General features: G+C 49.8%; 1 protein-coding gene across 6 annotated transcripts in view; it reads right to left on the bottom strand.

Moving 5' to 3' along the window:
* Positions 1 to 13,668, bottom strand: part of IFT140 (intraflagellar transport 140) — an 82,816-nt gene that overhangs the window by 1,765 nt on the left and 67,383 nt on the right. For 4 of the 6 annotated variants that reach the window (XM_063099038.1, XM_063099041.1, XM_063099039.1 and 1 more), the window contains 11 exons: positions 12,950 to 13,127; positions 12,051 to 12,241; positions 11,337 to 11,432; positions 10,844 to 10,976; positions 10,607 to 10,750; positions 9,727 to 9,855; positions 9,413 to 9,595; positions 8,008 to 8,214; positions 7,506 to 7,718; positions 7,257 to 7,423; positions 5,516 to 5,657 (listed from right to left, as the gene is read on the bottom strand). In XM_063099038.1, the coding sequence (XP_062955108.1) occupies positions 5,516 to 5,657; positions 7,257 to 7,423; positions 7,506 to 7,718; positions 8,008 to 8,214; positions 9,413 to 9,595; positions 9,727 to 9,855; positions 10,607 to 10,750; positions 10,844 to 10,976; positions 11,337 to 11,432; positions 12,051 to 12,241; positions 12,950 to 13,127 (1,783 nt within the window). The remainder of the gene's footprint in view (positions 1 to 5,515; positions 5,658 to 7,256; positions 7,424 to 7,505; positions 7,719 to 8,007; positions 8,215 to 9,412; positions 9,596 to 9,726; positions 9,856 to 10,606; positions 10,751 to 10,843; positions 10,977 to 11,336; positions 11,433 to 12,050; positions 12,242 to 12,949; positions 13,128 to 13,668) is intronic. The other 2 variants (XM_063099040.1, XM_063099042.1) reach the window with 2 other exon arrangements.

The following is a 13,668-nucleotide window of genomic DNA, read 5'->3' on the forward strand; positions in this document are numbered from 1 at the left end:
TTTATTTTGAACAGATGTAACTAGAATATAACAAGTAAAATAGAAGGGCTGGCCCGTGGCTCACTTGGGAGAGAGTGGTGCTGACACCACCAAGTAAAGGGTTAAGATCCCCTTACCTGTCATCTTTAAAAAAAAAAAAAAAAAAAAGGTAAAATAGAAAGATATAAATGTGTCAATAAAGATCATAAAAGAAAACACAAAGTGCGATTTTTGGATGGCTCACTGGCACCACCGGGCTGCTGACTGTGTTTACAGCAGGCCTCTGCTGGAGTCCTCTGCAAACTCACAAGCCAGAGGGCAAAGCACACATCTGCATGAGGAGATGCCATGATACTCCCTGCCACGCGCAGGCACCATGCAGGGCACACGGGACACGAGGAGGAGAGGAGAGGAAGAGAGGCTCAGGATGGGGTGAGGGCTGCATTGAGAAACCCCAGCCGTGCCAAGAGCGCTGGTATTGGGAGAGTGGGGTTAGCAGCAGAGGAATTCAGGGAGGGCTGGCGCTGGGAGGGAGGGAGAGGAGGGTGAGAGCTGATCAGGAAACGGAAAAGCCTCGTGGTCAGAGAGGGCCCATGTGTGCCTGAACCCAGCAGGGCCAGCACATGTGAATCCTCCAAGGACAGCGCTGGCTTCATAAAGGGCAAGGGAGCAGTTTCCAGAAGGAAGGTACAGTTACTAAAGATGGTGAAGGACTGCAAAGGGATTCAGCACCAAGAGGAGCAGCGTGAGGACATGACTCTGACGATGGGGCAGGCAGCCTGGGTGGGTGGCAAGAAACCAGGCAAGGGTGAGGAGTGGGCAGTGTGGGTGAAGGGCGATGTCAAAGCAATGACTAGGGGTTCTTGTCCCCACAAGAGGAAGTGTGCACGTGCCTGCACTTTCTCAATTTATTTATAGTTTTTGTGTGCTTAAAGTTGCTAAATTCCATAGGCTTCAAGCAAGCAGAGAGACAAAAAAGTTGGTGAAATATTTAAAATGTGATTTTTCTGTTAATTTTGAGGACACAGCAGCATGAGCATCTCTACAGTCCAGTTTTGCTTTTAGATACAAAATTGTAGTTCTTCTCCCAAAAAAAGAAACCTTGTTGGGATTAAGACTTAGAATCATTTCTTTCCAACAACAAAAGGGGTGGGTGGCAAGGTCAGGGCCAAGGGCAGTGGGCAGCCAGTCGGGAGGCCTAAGCTGCACATGCTGACCTTCAGCCTGTGGGACGCCACCAAGAAATGGCCTTCCTGTGGGTTCTGGAGACGGCAGCCTCCTGCACCGACACTGTTCACCAGCAGGAACTGTCTGCAAGGTGAATTTGGCTGGTGGCTCAAGGAGGCAGAACGTGGGGCTGTGACCAGGTCTAGATGCCCCTCCTTGGGAACACAGAGTAAGATGCAGCTGAGGGAGTTCTTTATGTTGGCTACAATAGGAATGAGCAGAGAGTCTTCTGATCATGGCTACATGACTCATCAGACCAGCCCTCCCCCACAACAAGCAGCTCTGGGCAGACACACAGGGCAGGAGAGTGCAGTTGCAGGCAGGCAAAAGCTGGAAGAGGGGCAGCACTGGGCGAGTTTCCTGCTTGTTATAATTTTTTGCCTTGAGCAGGCCCCAGTCAGGGTGACTGGGTATCAAAACAGTACACAGAGGTCCATGCTGTTACTGGCCAGAAGATCCAGAATCGAAATTTTTTGACTACAGCAGTTGGAAGGTGAGGGGAGAAATATTAGAATAGAAAGAGTCATAGAAGGGGAGCCCAAATTATGAGTATAAAGTCTGCCATAAACTCTATTTGACACTGCACTATTCATGTGGTTGGGGCTAGGCTTTAAGAAGCCTGGCTAGGGCTGGCCTGTGGCTCACTCCGGTGAGTGTGGTGCTAACACCAAGGCCATGGGTTTGGATCCCATATAGGGATGGCTAGTTAGCTCACTGGGTGAGCATGGTGCTGACAACACCAAGTCAAAGATTAAGATCCCTTTACTGGTCATCTTTAAAAAAAACAAAACAAAAACAAAAACCCAACTAAAGCTAAAACACACTGAACAGAGATTTAAGCTGCTGTCCACCACAGGGGAACAAGTTTAGTCTCTGAGATAAGCAAAAATGGTTGCCTAATTAAACAAACAAAAAGTAATACTCTTTAGAGGAACGTAACAGAATCCAGAGTCTATAGAATGGATTATCCACAATGTCCACAATACAAAAACATTACAAGACATAAGAAGAAATGAAAACTTGACCCATGCTATGGAGAAAAAGAAAATAATAGAGACCAACCCTCCATGACCCAGATACTGGAATTAGTAGCAAAGATTTTAGAGCAGCAGTTATAACTGTGCTCAAGGGTATAAAGGAAAATATGTTTTTAACAAATAAATAGGAAACTTTAGCAAAGAAAGAACTAAGTGCAAATAAGAATTAAAAACTACATAATCTAAAATAAAAAATTTGCTGAAAAGTTAACAATAGATTGAAGATAGCTAAAGAAAGTCAGTGGATTTGAAGATAGACCAATATAAATTATTTAACCCAAAGGACACAGAGAAACTAAAAGACAGAAGTAACGACACAAAGCAGTAATCACAAATGTGTCTACTTACTATGAAAGGCCTAACATTTAATTGGAGTCCCAGAAGGAGAGGAGAGACAGAATGAGGCAGAAAAAAAGCATGAAGTAAAAATAATTACAAATTTCCCAAATTTGGTGAAAGACATAAACTTACAGGTCCACAAAGCTCAGGATATATAAAACGAGAACACTAGGGATATCATTTTCAAATTGCTGAAAACCAAATATAAAGAAAAAAATCCTGAAAGCAGCCACAGAGGGGGAAGGAGGATAGAGACATGTTACACATAAGGGCACGATAATACAGCTGATGGCTGACTTCATCAGGAACCACGGGGGCCATAACCATTAAAAAAGCCAAAATAAAGACATTTCAGATTAATAAAAAGTAAGAAAGTCTATCCTCAGGAGATCTGTACTTGAAGAAATGCTGAAGGGAGCTCCTCAGGCTGAAGAGGAATGATACCACATGAAGATGTGAATCACCGGGAAGAAGTAAAAAAAACCAGAAGCAGGAAATATGTAGGTAAATATAAGACTCTTTATTTCTTTTTAATTTCTTTTAAATAGATATGATTGGGCTGACCAGGGTTAGCTCACTTGGGAGAGGTTGGTGCTGATAACACCAAAGTCAAGGGTTTAGATCCCCTTACCAGCCAGCCACCAGGAAAAAAAAAAAAAAAAAAAAAAAAAAGACTAAAGCAAAACACTATATTATAATGTTTATAATGTATGTTGATGTCATACAAATGATGAATATAGATGGGGATTTGTGTGGGTAAATGAACCTATATATTTGTACAGTTCATGAAGTGGTATGACATTAACTCTAACCAGACTGTGATAAGAATTATAGTAATCCCTATATTTTTATGGCAAGCACTAAAAATATAATGCAAAGAGAGGGGTATAGATAAAAATCTAATAGATAAAATTCTCAAAAATATTCAATTAATTTATAAGAAGGTGGGGAAGTATACTACTCTTAGCAGTGGACAAAAAGAAAAAAAAAAAGAAAAAGGCAGGAAAATAGGTTCAAAGAAACAAAAACTGGTAAGACAAACCAAACAAAAATGGTAGACTGAAACCAAGCCATATCAATAATTATTTAAATGTAAATAGATAAAACATCCCAATTAAAAGGCAGAGATTACCAATATTTTAGAAAACCCAACTACATACTATCAACAGTGTGCTTTAAATACAATGACACCATCAGACTGGAGGTAAAAGGAAGGAAAAAGATGCACTGCACAACACTAAGCATAAGACATAAGGACTGGCAACACCAGCATCAGATTATGCATACTTCGAGACAAAGAGTATTACCAGGGATAAAGGGGGGAATTTCTTAAAGATAAATACAGTTGCCCAGCTTACTGCCTTGAGACAGTTTTCAGGCCATACTGCAGGCAGGGGGCAACCAAAGAGCCAGCAGCCTCCCTATGCTGAGGAAATGGTTCAGAATCTGAAGAGGCCAAGTGATTACAACTTGTGGAGTAGAGTACTGGACAGGAGAGGACAGGGAGAAAGAACACTTGAGACCTGTAGAGGGCTCTGGGTCTTCTGCTGAGTACTGAACAGTGCATGTGTGTGATGAAAACAACTAAGGCCAGGGAAAGACCACTGGAAATAATCCTGCAGAACAATCCTAAGGGACTGATCACAGGGCCAGGAAAAGTTCATGCTCCCACCAGCCAGAATGGAAAGGCCTCCCAATATACTAGGCATCGAGAGGAGCACAGCTCTCTAAAGGATACTATCTTGGTAGTTGGTAAAATTAGCTCTAGATTCAAGGCTCTTCTGGACCCACCTAACAAAGCTAAAAAGCAAGCCGCAAAAGTATCGAACTGTTTCCAAGTAACTTAACCTCGTTCGAGAACCAAGCTCTCTCTCTCTCTCTCTCTCTCTCTCACACACACACACACACACACACACACACACACACACACACACACACACACACACACACACTCTCTCTCTCTCTCTCTCTGTCTCTCTCTCTCTCTCTCACACTCTCTCTCTCTCTCTCTCTCCCTCCATCACTCAACAACCTAAAACATTTACAATATCTGGAATCCAATAAAAAATTACGAAGCAGGGAAATATGAACCATAATAAGAATCAATCCACAGAAACAGATCCAGAATTGACATACAGTTAGGAGACATGGACATTAAAACTGCTATTATGAACATACACGACATGCTCAAGAAGGCAGAGAAAGTACAAGCATAATAAAGAGAGATATGGAGGATACAAAGAAAAGAGCTGAATCACACTACTAGAGATGAAAATTATAATGTCTGAGACGAAAAAATATGGATGGGATTAACAGAGTAGACACCGAGGAAGGGAAGATTGGTGAACTTGAAGAGGACTATCAGTTGAGCAAGGGGACAGAATATACAACTAACTGGAGTTCCAGAAGGAGAGGAAAGAGAGAAGGAATAGAAGGGAAACTCCTCACAGACTGGGCAAAAATATTTGCAAATCGTATATCTGATAAAGTAAATGTATCTAGAAAGTATAAAAAACACAACTAACAACATCCCTTCCCCCACCAAAAAAATACGAATAGGTATTAAGCACAAGGGAAGGTATTCAACATCTAGTAGTCATTAAGAAAATGTAAATTAAACTACAATCACATACCACTACACACTAGGATGGCAAAAATGAAAAAGAGTGATCATACCAAATGCTGGTGAAGAGGAGGAAAAACACTTGTGTGGGTTGTGAGCTCAATTAGTCACTTTAACATGGAACAGCATTTCTCTTTTGTAAAAGCGACTGAAAGATAAGCTATGGTTATCAGAAAGGTGTGTGGCAGGTATGTTCTCAAGGAAAATAGTAACTGACATTTGGCTACTGACCAATTTGAGCTCTCAAACACTAGAATGTCAGAAGCCCTATATGGTGGGATGCTCCTGGTGAGCAGGGCCTGGGCCTCACCATCTGGTGCTCCTCCACCTGCAGGTAGTGCTCCACCAGGAAGCCACAGACATCCCCAATGCGGATGGTGCTATCGAGGTCCGGCTCCTCCAGGAGCAGCTCGCACTGCTTGATGGACTCCTTGGGGTCCTCTGTGTATGTCCTGCCATGAGCAAAGAGGAGGCCTGAGCTCCAAACCCCAGAACATGTGCTGTGTGTCAGAGGTCAGAGCAGGCTCATGTCCTGCAGGAGTAGTTCTGGGGGATGGGCGGCTAAATATTTTGTGAAGGTAATTCCTGTTAGTTAACTCATTAATTCCTTAATTTGTCCATTCATAAATTCATTCATTCATTCAACAAACCATTACTGGCTGGCTGGTTAGCTCAGTTGGTTAGATTGCGGTGTTAAACACTAAGGTCAAGGGTTCAGATCCCCTTACAGGCCAGCTGCCAAAAAACCCCAAAACAAAACAAGACAAGACAACCAACAAAAACCAAACACTTAATAATCACTTGCTTGGACCAAGACCAAAGATTTCAAACCCCCAATTCCTGTCCTAGGGAACAGTCTACAGTGGGATAGTGACCTCTAGGCTAAGATGCAAGGGGACATGGGGATGTGTGGAGAGGTGCTGGAGAGGGGCCCACCACCTTGCTCAAGGCAGGTGGGAAGAACCTTCCAAGCAGAGGGGTCAGTGAGCCTGAGCACAGCCCAGCACATGTGACCCAGTGGGGGGAGTCTGTGAAGAAGCAGGGTTTGGCTACTGAGCTGGGGCGAGACCAGGGTGATGCACCTGCTGGAACACGACTTGGTGCAGGGCAGGTGAGAGAAGCCCAGTGGGCTCAGGCTTCCACTTCAGGAGAGTACAGGGCCTGTGTGGCCCTGCACTCGCTCAGCAGCTCCAGGGAGGCACTCCAGGGCCAGCCCATCCCCTGCCCAGCAGACACCTGTTACATGCAGATACTCCAGGATCTACACGCCTGAGTGGATGACGCCCCTCCACAGAGCTCCACTTTGTACAACTGCTCAAAATATTTTGTAACTCTTCTTTGGAAAAACTGTTCTCAGATTAAAAAAATATGTTTGTTAGTCTAGGCAGAAGCTGAGCACCGGTGGCTCAGACGTCTGCTCATGCTGTGTTGACCACACAGCAGGCTCTTTGAAAAGCCAAATTATCTGTCAATAGATAAATTCTGGGAGGTATCCCATAAAAACTTAGATTCATGGCCTCTCCTAAAAACTGAGACAACATGCTGCCTGGATCCTCTCCACAGGCTGGAGTGGAGAGGCATGAGCTCTTTGGTCATCAGGGTCCCTGCCACCCCGTGCTGCATAGCGACCCCTCACTCAGGACAACCCTGCCCGACCTCTGAACACTCTGAGTTGGTCCAAGGCTTCCCTCAGATACACCTTCTCCTGACCCAAATTGGCCTCCTCCTCCTCCCCTCCCCCACCAGATTTCTCTCTCAACATCTCTGGGTGTTTCCAGAACAATCTTCCCAAGATTGTGCCCAGGTTCTGAGGGAATTAGCCAAGAGGAGCTCAGATGTGCTTTAAGCAACAGTGATGTGTCTTGAGTTCCTATCCAGTTGTCCAAGGAATCCTTTGAAGAGTATTCATCAGAAACAACCAATGAAGCACAGACAGAGGTGCCGGGGGCTCCAGGGGCTCTGGGGCCATGGCACAACACACATGAGGAGGGTCTGCAGGCCTGCCTGCATCCCACCATGCTCCCCTGTGCTGGCCTCTGCTGGAGACACACCTGCGGGCCTGGATGAACCTCTTCACCAGCGTCATCTTGCTCTGCAGCTGAGCCAGCTTGGTCTCCTGGTCCAGGGGGCTCTTGGCCTTGGCCTTCGACAGGCATTTGTAGGCCTCGGTCAGTGCCCCATGGGCTTTGTCGTAGTTCTGGTATTCGTCAATCTCCACCTGCATGACAAGGCCTGTGAGCACCCAGCGGGGCTCCATGCCCTTCTGCACGCCCCACTGGAATCCCCAGTAGGGTCTGTACCTGGGCACAGGCATCATAAAAGCCAGCCAGGAGGTCCAGTGCCCGTCCCTTGGTGTAGAAGCTGATGATGTTCTTCATGATCTCCGGCTCCTTCCGCCAGTCCAGGGACTGCAGGTAGTTAGCAGCCATGATGTAGATTTCCTTCTGCCTAGAGACGCCAGCAAAGAACACGATCTTCTCCGTGTCTCCAGACTTGAGCAGTGCTCTCATGGCCTAGGCAGAGAAAGAGCCAAAGCTGAGGGCTGTGTGTGGGGGGACAGGTCTTCAGGAGCCCAAGGAAAGTGGCTTCCATGTGCCAATGAACCAGAGGATGAGCTCTCACAACCCAGCCACATGTCTGGTTTCAGGAGGAGAGATCTTATTTGTCGCGCTCCCCATAGGTGCCCCTCAAAACCCCAGCCAGAAAAGCTCATGCCCTGCTCAGGTTAAACAGAGGCAAACGGAGATGCATGCAGAGGGCATGGCATCTCTAAGCGACTGCGAGAGCCCCGCCAATGCCCACCTTCAGCTTGTTCCCAGCCTGCGTGTACTTCTTGGTCGCCAGGTGGTAGTTGCCCTGGCGCATGCAGCAGCTGGCGATCTGCTCCAGCAGCTCACGCCGGGCCTCCTCAGACAGGTCCTTGGAGTCCTTGGACACAGTCATCTTTTCAGCCATGTCCTCAGTGATAGTCATGTTCTGTTCCAGGCACAGCTGCAGGGCTTCATGATACTGAAACCCAGAAGGGGCTGTTAGGGGTGAGCCGCTGAAGGAGGGCCAAGGGCTGAAGTGCCCCCCTCCCATCCGCCACCCCTTTGAGGAAGCCAGGCTCCACGGCTCAGTGGTGGCCACTGTCTGTGGCTGCGTCAAATGTGGAAGGGACAGGGACATTTCATACTCACAACCTAGAGGACACAAGACTCATTCCTGTTACTTTTTCTCATGCTATTAACATTCTGGAATATGAGGAAGGAAATTTAGAACTCAAAAGAATACTTGTGGGAAGAAAAAGAAACTGGTAATTTTCTTCTTTTCTTTTAAAATTTTTTAAAGTAAGGGGTTTAATTTAATTTTCTTAAAATTTAAGGAAAAAATTTATATTCTTCACTTAAGAATATGTCTTGGGATATAAAAAGAATTCCGTCTTGGAAGTCATTCCATCTCAGCACATGAGAAGCTGCTGCTTGCTTTTTGACGGCCGCACAGTATTCCACTGTCTGGAGGAACTACTGCTTATGAACACAGTGGCTGCTGTCTTTTACTATAATAAACATTTCTGTGGAGCATACCTCTGTGCATACATCACTTGCACATATGTAAATGTGTCGGTAAGGGTGAAATCCCGAGGAAAGGAGCTGCTGGGTTGAGAGAGGTGTAATTTTTATTTCTGGCAGGTACTGCCCACTGCATTCCTACCCACAGTGCCTGAGTATACCTGTTTCCCATGACAATCTAGTGGATTATGTCTAACCCTTTCACCTTTACTAGCCCAATTCATGACAAACTATCCTCTCCTTGAGTTATGGTCTGATGTGTCTCACTAAAAATAAGGCTAAGTATTTTATATTCAGGAACCATTCATATTTCCTTCTTAATAAACTGTTCGTATTCTTTGTGCTTTTGAATTGTTAGTAACTTTCTTATTGGTTTACAGGAGCTTAATAAATATTAAGAAAATTAACTTTTTGGGATATAGATAAAATACATTTTCCCCAGTTTATTATTTAGACACGTGAAGTGGACGGTAAGTCAGTGCTCGCAGCAGAAATCTGAGCCATTCACATCCAGGTTAAGGGCAGCCACCACCTTTCTCAAGAAATTGTAACCAAGAGAGACGGCGAAGCTGCTCCCACCATATCTATGGGAAAGGTAACCCCTGAGCTGTGGTGCCTGAGTGCGTGCCAAGCCCGGGGTGCCTGTGACCCTGTACCTTCTTGGCTGCCAGCAGCAGCTCCACGGCCTTCTCATACTGACTGTGCTCGATGAAGAAGTCTGAGCACCGGGCTAGGAGGGCGGGGTCTGACTTCTCGTCCAGGTCCTCTGCTATGAGCTGCAGGGCCACAAACTGCTGGGTGGCGAAGGCCAGCTCCAGGGCCTTGGAGAAGTGACCAGCCTGTGGACAGCCGTGGGACTCTGAGCAGCTGCCCAAGCCTGGTGCCTGAGCATTCTCGCCTGTCTGGGCCTTCCTGGGGCCTAGCACAGTCAAGGGTCCCTGGCCTCCGCACTGGGGCTGGCCCCTCTCACCTTATGGTAGAGCATGACCGCCCGGTCCATCTGCTCGCCCTTCTCCTCGTAGTAGCGGGCCGCCTCAGTCATGTCCTCTGGGGAGCTCAGCAGGGCCAGGTTCATGAGCTGGTCATCCAAGCCGTTCTCCTGCGGGGAGGGAGGCAGGGCTCTGTGGCAGTTCTTGCCTGCTGCACCCAAGAAACCTTAGATTTTGAATGTGGCCGGGGATGAATCCACCTCCCTTCAGTTTGATGTGCTGCTAGTGATCTGTGTGACCAGGGTTTTTCTGCACTTGATGTCTTACTGGGTCTGTCAGTACCAGGATTTTCAGATGCTTTTTGATCTATTTCACTGAGCACTGCAAGAAATAACCAATGGGGGAGAATTTTCCAGAAGGAAGATCCTGAGTTGGGACATTGTTACGGATGCAGAATGTCTAACAGCCTCCTATGAAGGACCTGCCTGTCTGCAAGGCATCTCTCCTCCTCAGGAGCCTGGGGTCCTAAGGAGAACCCAGAGATCATTCAGTCAGACAGTGGAGGCAAGGATGGGAGGAGGCGGGGAGTGAGGAGTGCGTGGTGGGAACCAGCTGGGGGCAGGAGTGTTCTCCACACATGCTCACGACTTTTGTTTGAATCTTTTTTTTTTTTTTTTTTAAAGATGACCAGTAAGAGGATCTGAACCCTTGACTTGGTGTTGTCAGCACCATGCTCACCCAGTGAGCTAACCGGCCATCCCTATATGGGATCCGAACCCATGGCCTTGGTGTTATCAGCACCGCACTCTCCTGAGTGAGCCATGGGCCAGCCCTGTTTGAACCTCTTACCAGAATCTTAAAAACAGCCACAAGGCACTGTGTCCCTGCCCATGGCCTGCCAGGCACTGCCTGCTCCATTACCTTGCAGAGGCGGATGGCGTTGTTGAAGGCCTGTGCCCGCGTGTAGAAGTGTACTGCCTGCTGCACCTCCTCCTGGTTCTCGTACTGGCGGGCAAGGTGATAGGCAGCCGCCCAGTTCCCGGTCTCGTTGGCTATCTCAGCAGCCTGGACAGACACCCAAGGATGTGCAGGCAGCTACGTCCCCACCCAGCAGCCTCACCCCACCTGTGCAGGCCGAGTCCACCAGAATGCGCTTACCTTCTGAATATTGCCCTGGAAGCAGTAGATGCGGACAAGGGAGAAGTAATCCTGCGCCAGCTCGTAGTAGCGTAGGGCCGCGTTCATCTTGGCCTGACTCTCCAGGTACTGGGCCCACCACCTCCACAGTGTCCTGCAGAGCAGCCCCGCAAGCCGCACAGTCTCTGTCAGGGCCCTGCTCTGACTGGAAATGAGCCCCGACCCTGGCCCCCAAGCCCCTCTCAGAGTACACTCCACATGACCAGCGAGAAGGGGCCCAGGGCCCAAGGAACCTCTCTCCCAGAGAACAAGCCCCACTTAGTGTCCCGTGCCCAGCTCTGAGAGACCTCAAGGATGCAGTGCATGCTTATACGAGGGCACTTCAAAAAGTCTGTGGAAGACAGAGTTAAAAGGTAACACGAATCTTCCCATGAACGTTTTGAAGTACCTTCCCATGTGAAGCGCAAGCGTTCTCTGGGCACGACGACAAACCCCAGCAGCCCCCAACACTTACCTGTCCTTCATGTTATTGATGTACAGCTCTAGCGACTGCACGTCCCCCGAGAGCATCCTGGGCACCTCAAAGCGGTGTGTGTCTGACTTCTTATAGCTGTGGAGGGAGGAGACAGGAGGCTCCCATTCCCTCCCGTCTCTGCCCTGACAGCCAGAGGGGCCCAGAGGTGATGTCACAGACACGCAAAGCAGTGCCCATGGTGTGGGCTCCCCGGTGAGCTCTGGGGACATGTGTGCCCAATGGAGGCAGCAGCAGCTCCCTGCACAGAAGGCAGGTCTTTCCCCAGGGCTCCCCAGCACATACTCCAGGTTGTGGGAATAGATCCGAGAGTGGCTCCTACTCTGCAAAGGGTCACACTGTGGCCAGGCTGCACTGATGGCTCCTGCATGCTCATGGAGGCACCAAGCCCAAACTGTTACAGCGACTCACACAAGTACAGCCAGATGCTCTTCTGTAGCCTGCCCCCAAAACCAAAGCCAGGCCAAGATGGAAGGGAGGGCAGCCCCCAGGCCTCTGCGGTGTTCCTAAAACCACGGAAATCATACTGCCCTTGAAAACTTCCCACAGAGGAGGCCGGACCGCCATGAGACAGACCCTTCCTGTAGGAGACCCTCCGGCCTCTCACGGCGGTGCAGACAGGCACAGAGAAGCAGGCGGTATCCGGGGCTGGCCCGGGGTCAAGCCCGACAGCCCCTGCCCGTGCCCCTTGCTCACTAGCTGAGCGCCAGGCTGCAGTTGGCACTAGCTTCCAGGTGCTTGGCGTAGTTGTAGTAGGTGGTGCGCAGGTGGACACGGTCGTGGACCTCGGAGACTTCGATGGCTTTCTGCCACTGGCCTGAGGCCTGGTAGAGCTTGTTCAGCAGGTCGTAGCGCTCACACTTCTTGTACAGCTGCTCGGCATCCTCCTGTGGAAGGAGGCGGCAAGTGTCATCGCATGCCCATGCCGGGAGAGATGCTGCCCCACTGCAGAGCTCACAGCAAAGATGCACAGCACATGCCACGGGCAGATGGATGCTCCAGGGCACCTCTGGGAACCATGCCACATGCCTGCATGACACAGTGTCCCCCGGCTGGAGAGGGAGAGGTACGCGTTGTCGTAACCCAGGCCTGAGTGTCCTAAGAGACCGCCTGCATCACCCCTACCCCCCTGCAGATGAGGGGGCCCACTCTGGTGCTCCTGCCATGCAGAGACAGCTCCCAGCCCCCTTCCTGGAGGGTCTGCCCCCACCGCCCCCACATGGTGTCTGATGCTGAGAGTTCTGTCAGCCCTTTCTGGCCCCTCTGGGGATAGCAAGATGAGGAGGTGGGGAGGATGGGGCCACATGGGGACCAGCGGCCTCAGGGTCTCCACAGGTGCCTGCTCCCCTGGGCTTAAGCTAGCCTGGGGGACTTCTGTTTGGTGCAGCCAGGTGGCCCAACAAGCACCTCTCCCCAGGGGCCGAGCCAGACCCTGACAACCCACAGCCACCCAGCCCCTGCCCTAGTGCCCATCTCCCAGCTTTCCCAGCCTCTGCACCAAGCCCCAGTGGAGGCCGGTGGGTGGATCCCGCTCCTCCTCCAGGCGAGGTGGAGGGGTTTGTCTGTCTGTCCCCGTAGGGCGGCACCCGACTCACCAGCATGCCCAGCTGTATGGCCAACATGGCCACTCTGGCCTCCAGCTCCGGCTCACGCTCTACCTCCCGCAGAGCTCGGGCCCCGCGGGCATGGCCCATGTTCCCCAGGCAAACCCTGGCAACATCCAGCCGCTGGGTCTTCACACACATTCGTGCCATATTCTCCCAGACAGCCTCACTGCGGGCAGAGGAGGTGCGTGTTAGCCTGCAGCCCCATCTCCCCCAGCAATGTCAACATTCTGCCACCAAGGAGGGTGCGTGGGGACAGCAGGGGCCTTCCCACTCCTCCTCCCATCGCCAGAGAAGGGATGAGGCACAAGTCCCACAGCTGGTGCTCCTGGAGCCAGGCAGGTGCCGCATCTCATGACCTCCTGGACCCGAAGGGCTGTAGGAGACGGAAGCCGGGGTCCCACTGGTGATGGAATGATCTTTGGTGCAGGTCACCAACTTCCTGCTTCTCCTCCCTGCTTCAGCCAGCCTGTCTGCTCAGCAGCCCTGGCTTCTCTGTCATGCACACGGTCAGGTCAGAGACAGAACCTCCTCCTCTCAGCTGAGACTCCATAGAGCCCCTACTAAAGTGCCCTTCCACCCCATGGAGGGACCCCTCACACCACTGCCCATCAGTCAGAGGGTGGAGTCTGGAGAGGTGTGGTGCGGAGTCCAAACCCCACTCGACTTGGGTTCTGGAGCCCAGACCTCTGCACAGAGACAGGCCAGGT

The sequence above is a fragment of the Cynocephalus volans genome, chromosome 6 (genome assembly GCF_027409185.1).
Source record: "Cynocephalus volans isolate mCynVol1 chromosome 6, mCynVol1.pri, whole genome shotgun sequence".
Lineage (NCBI taxonomy): Eukaryota > Metazoa > Chordata > Mammalia > Dermoptera > Cynocephalidae > Cynocephalus > Cynocephalus volans.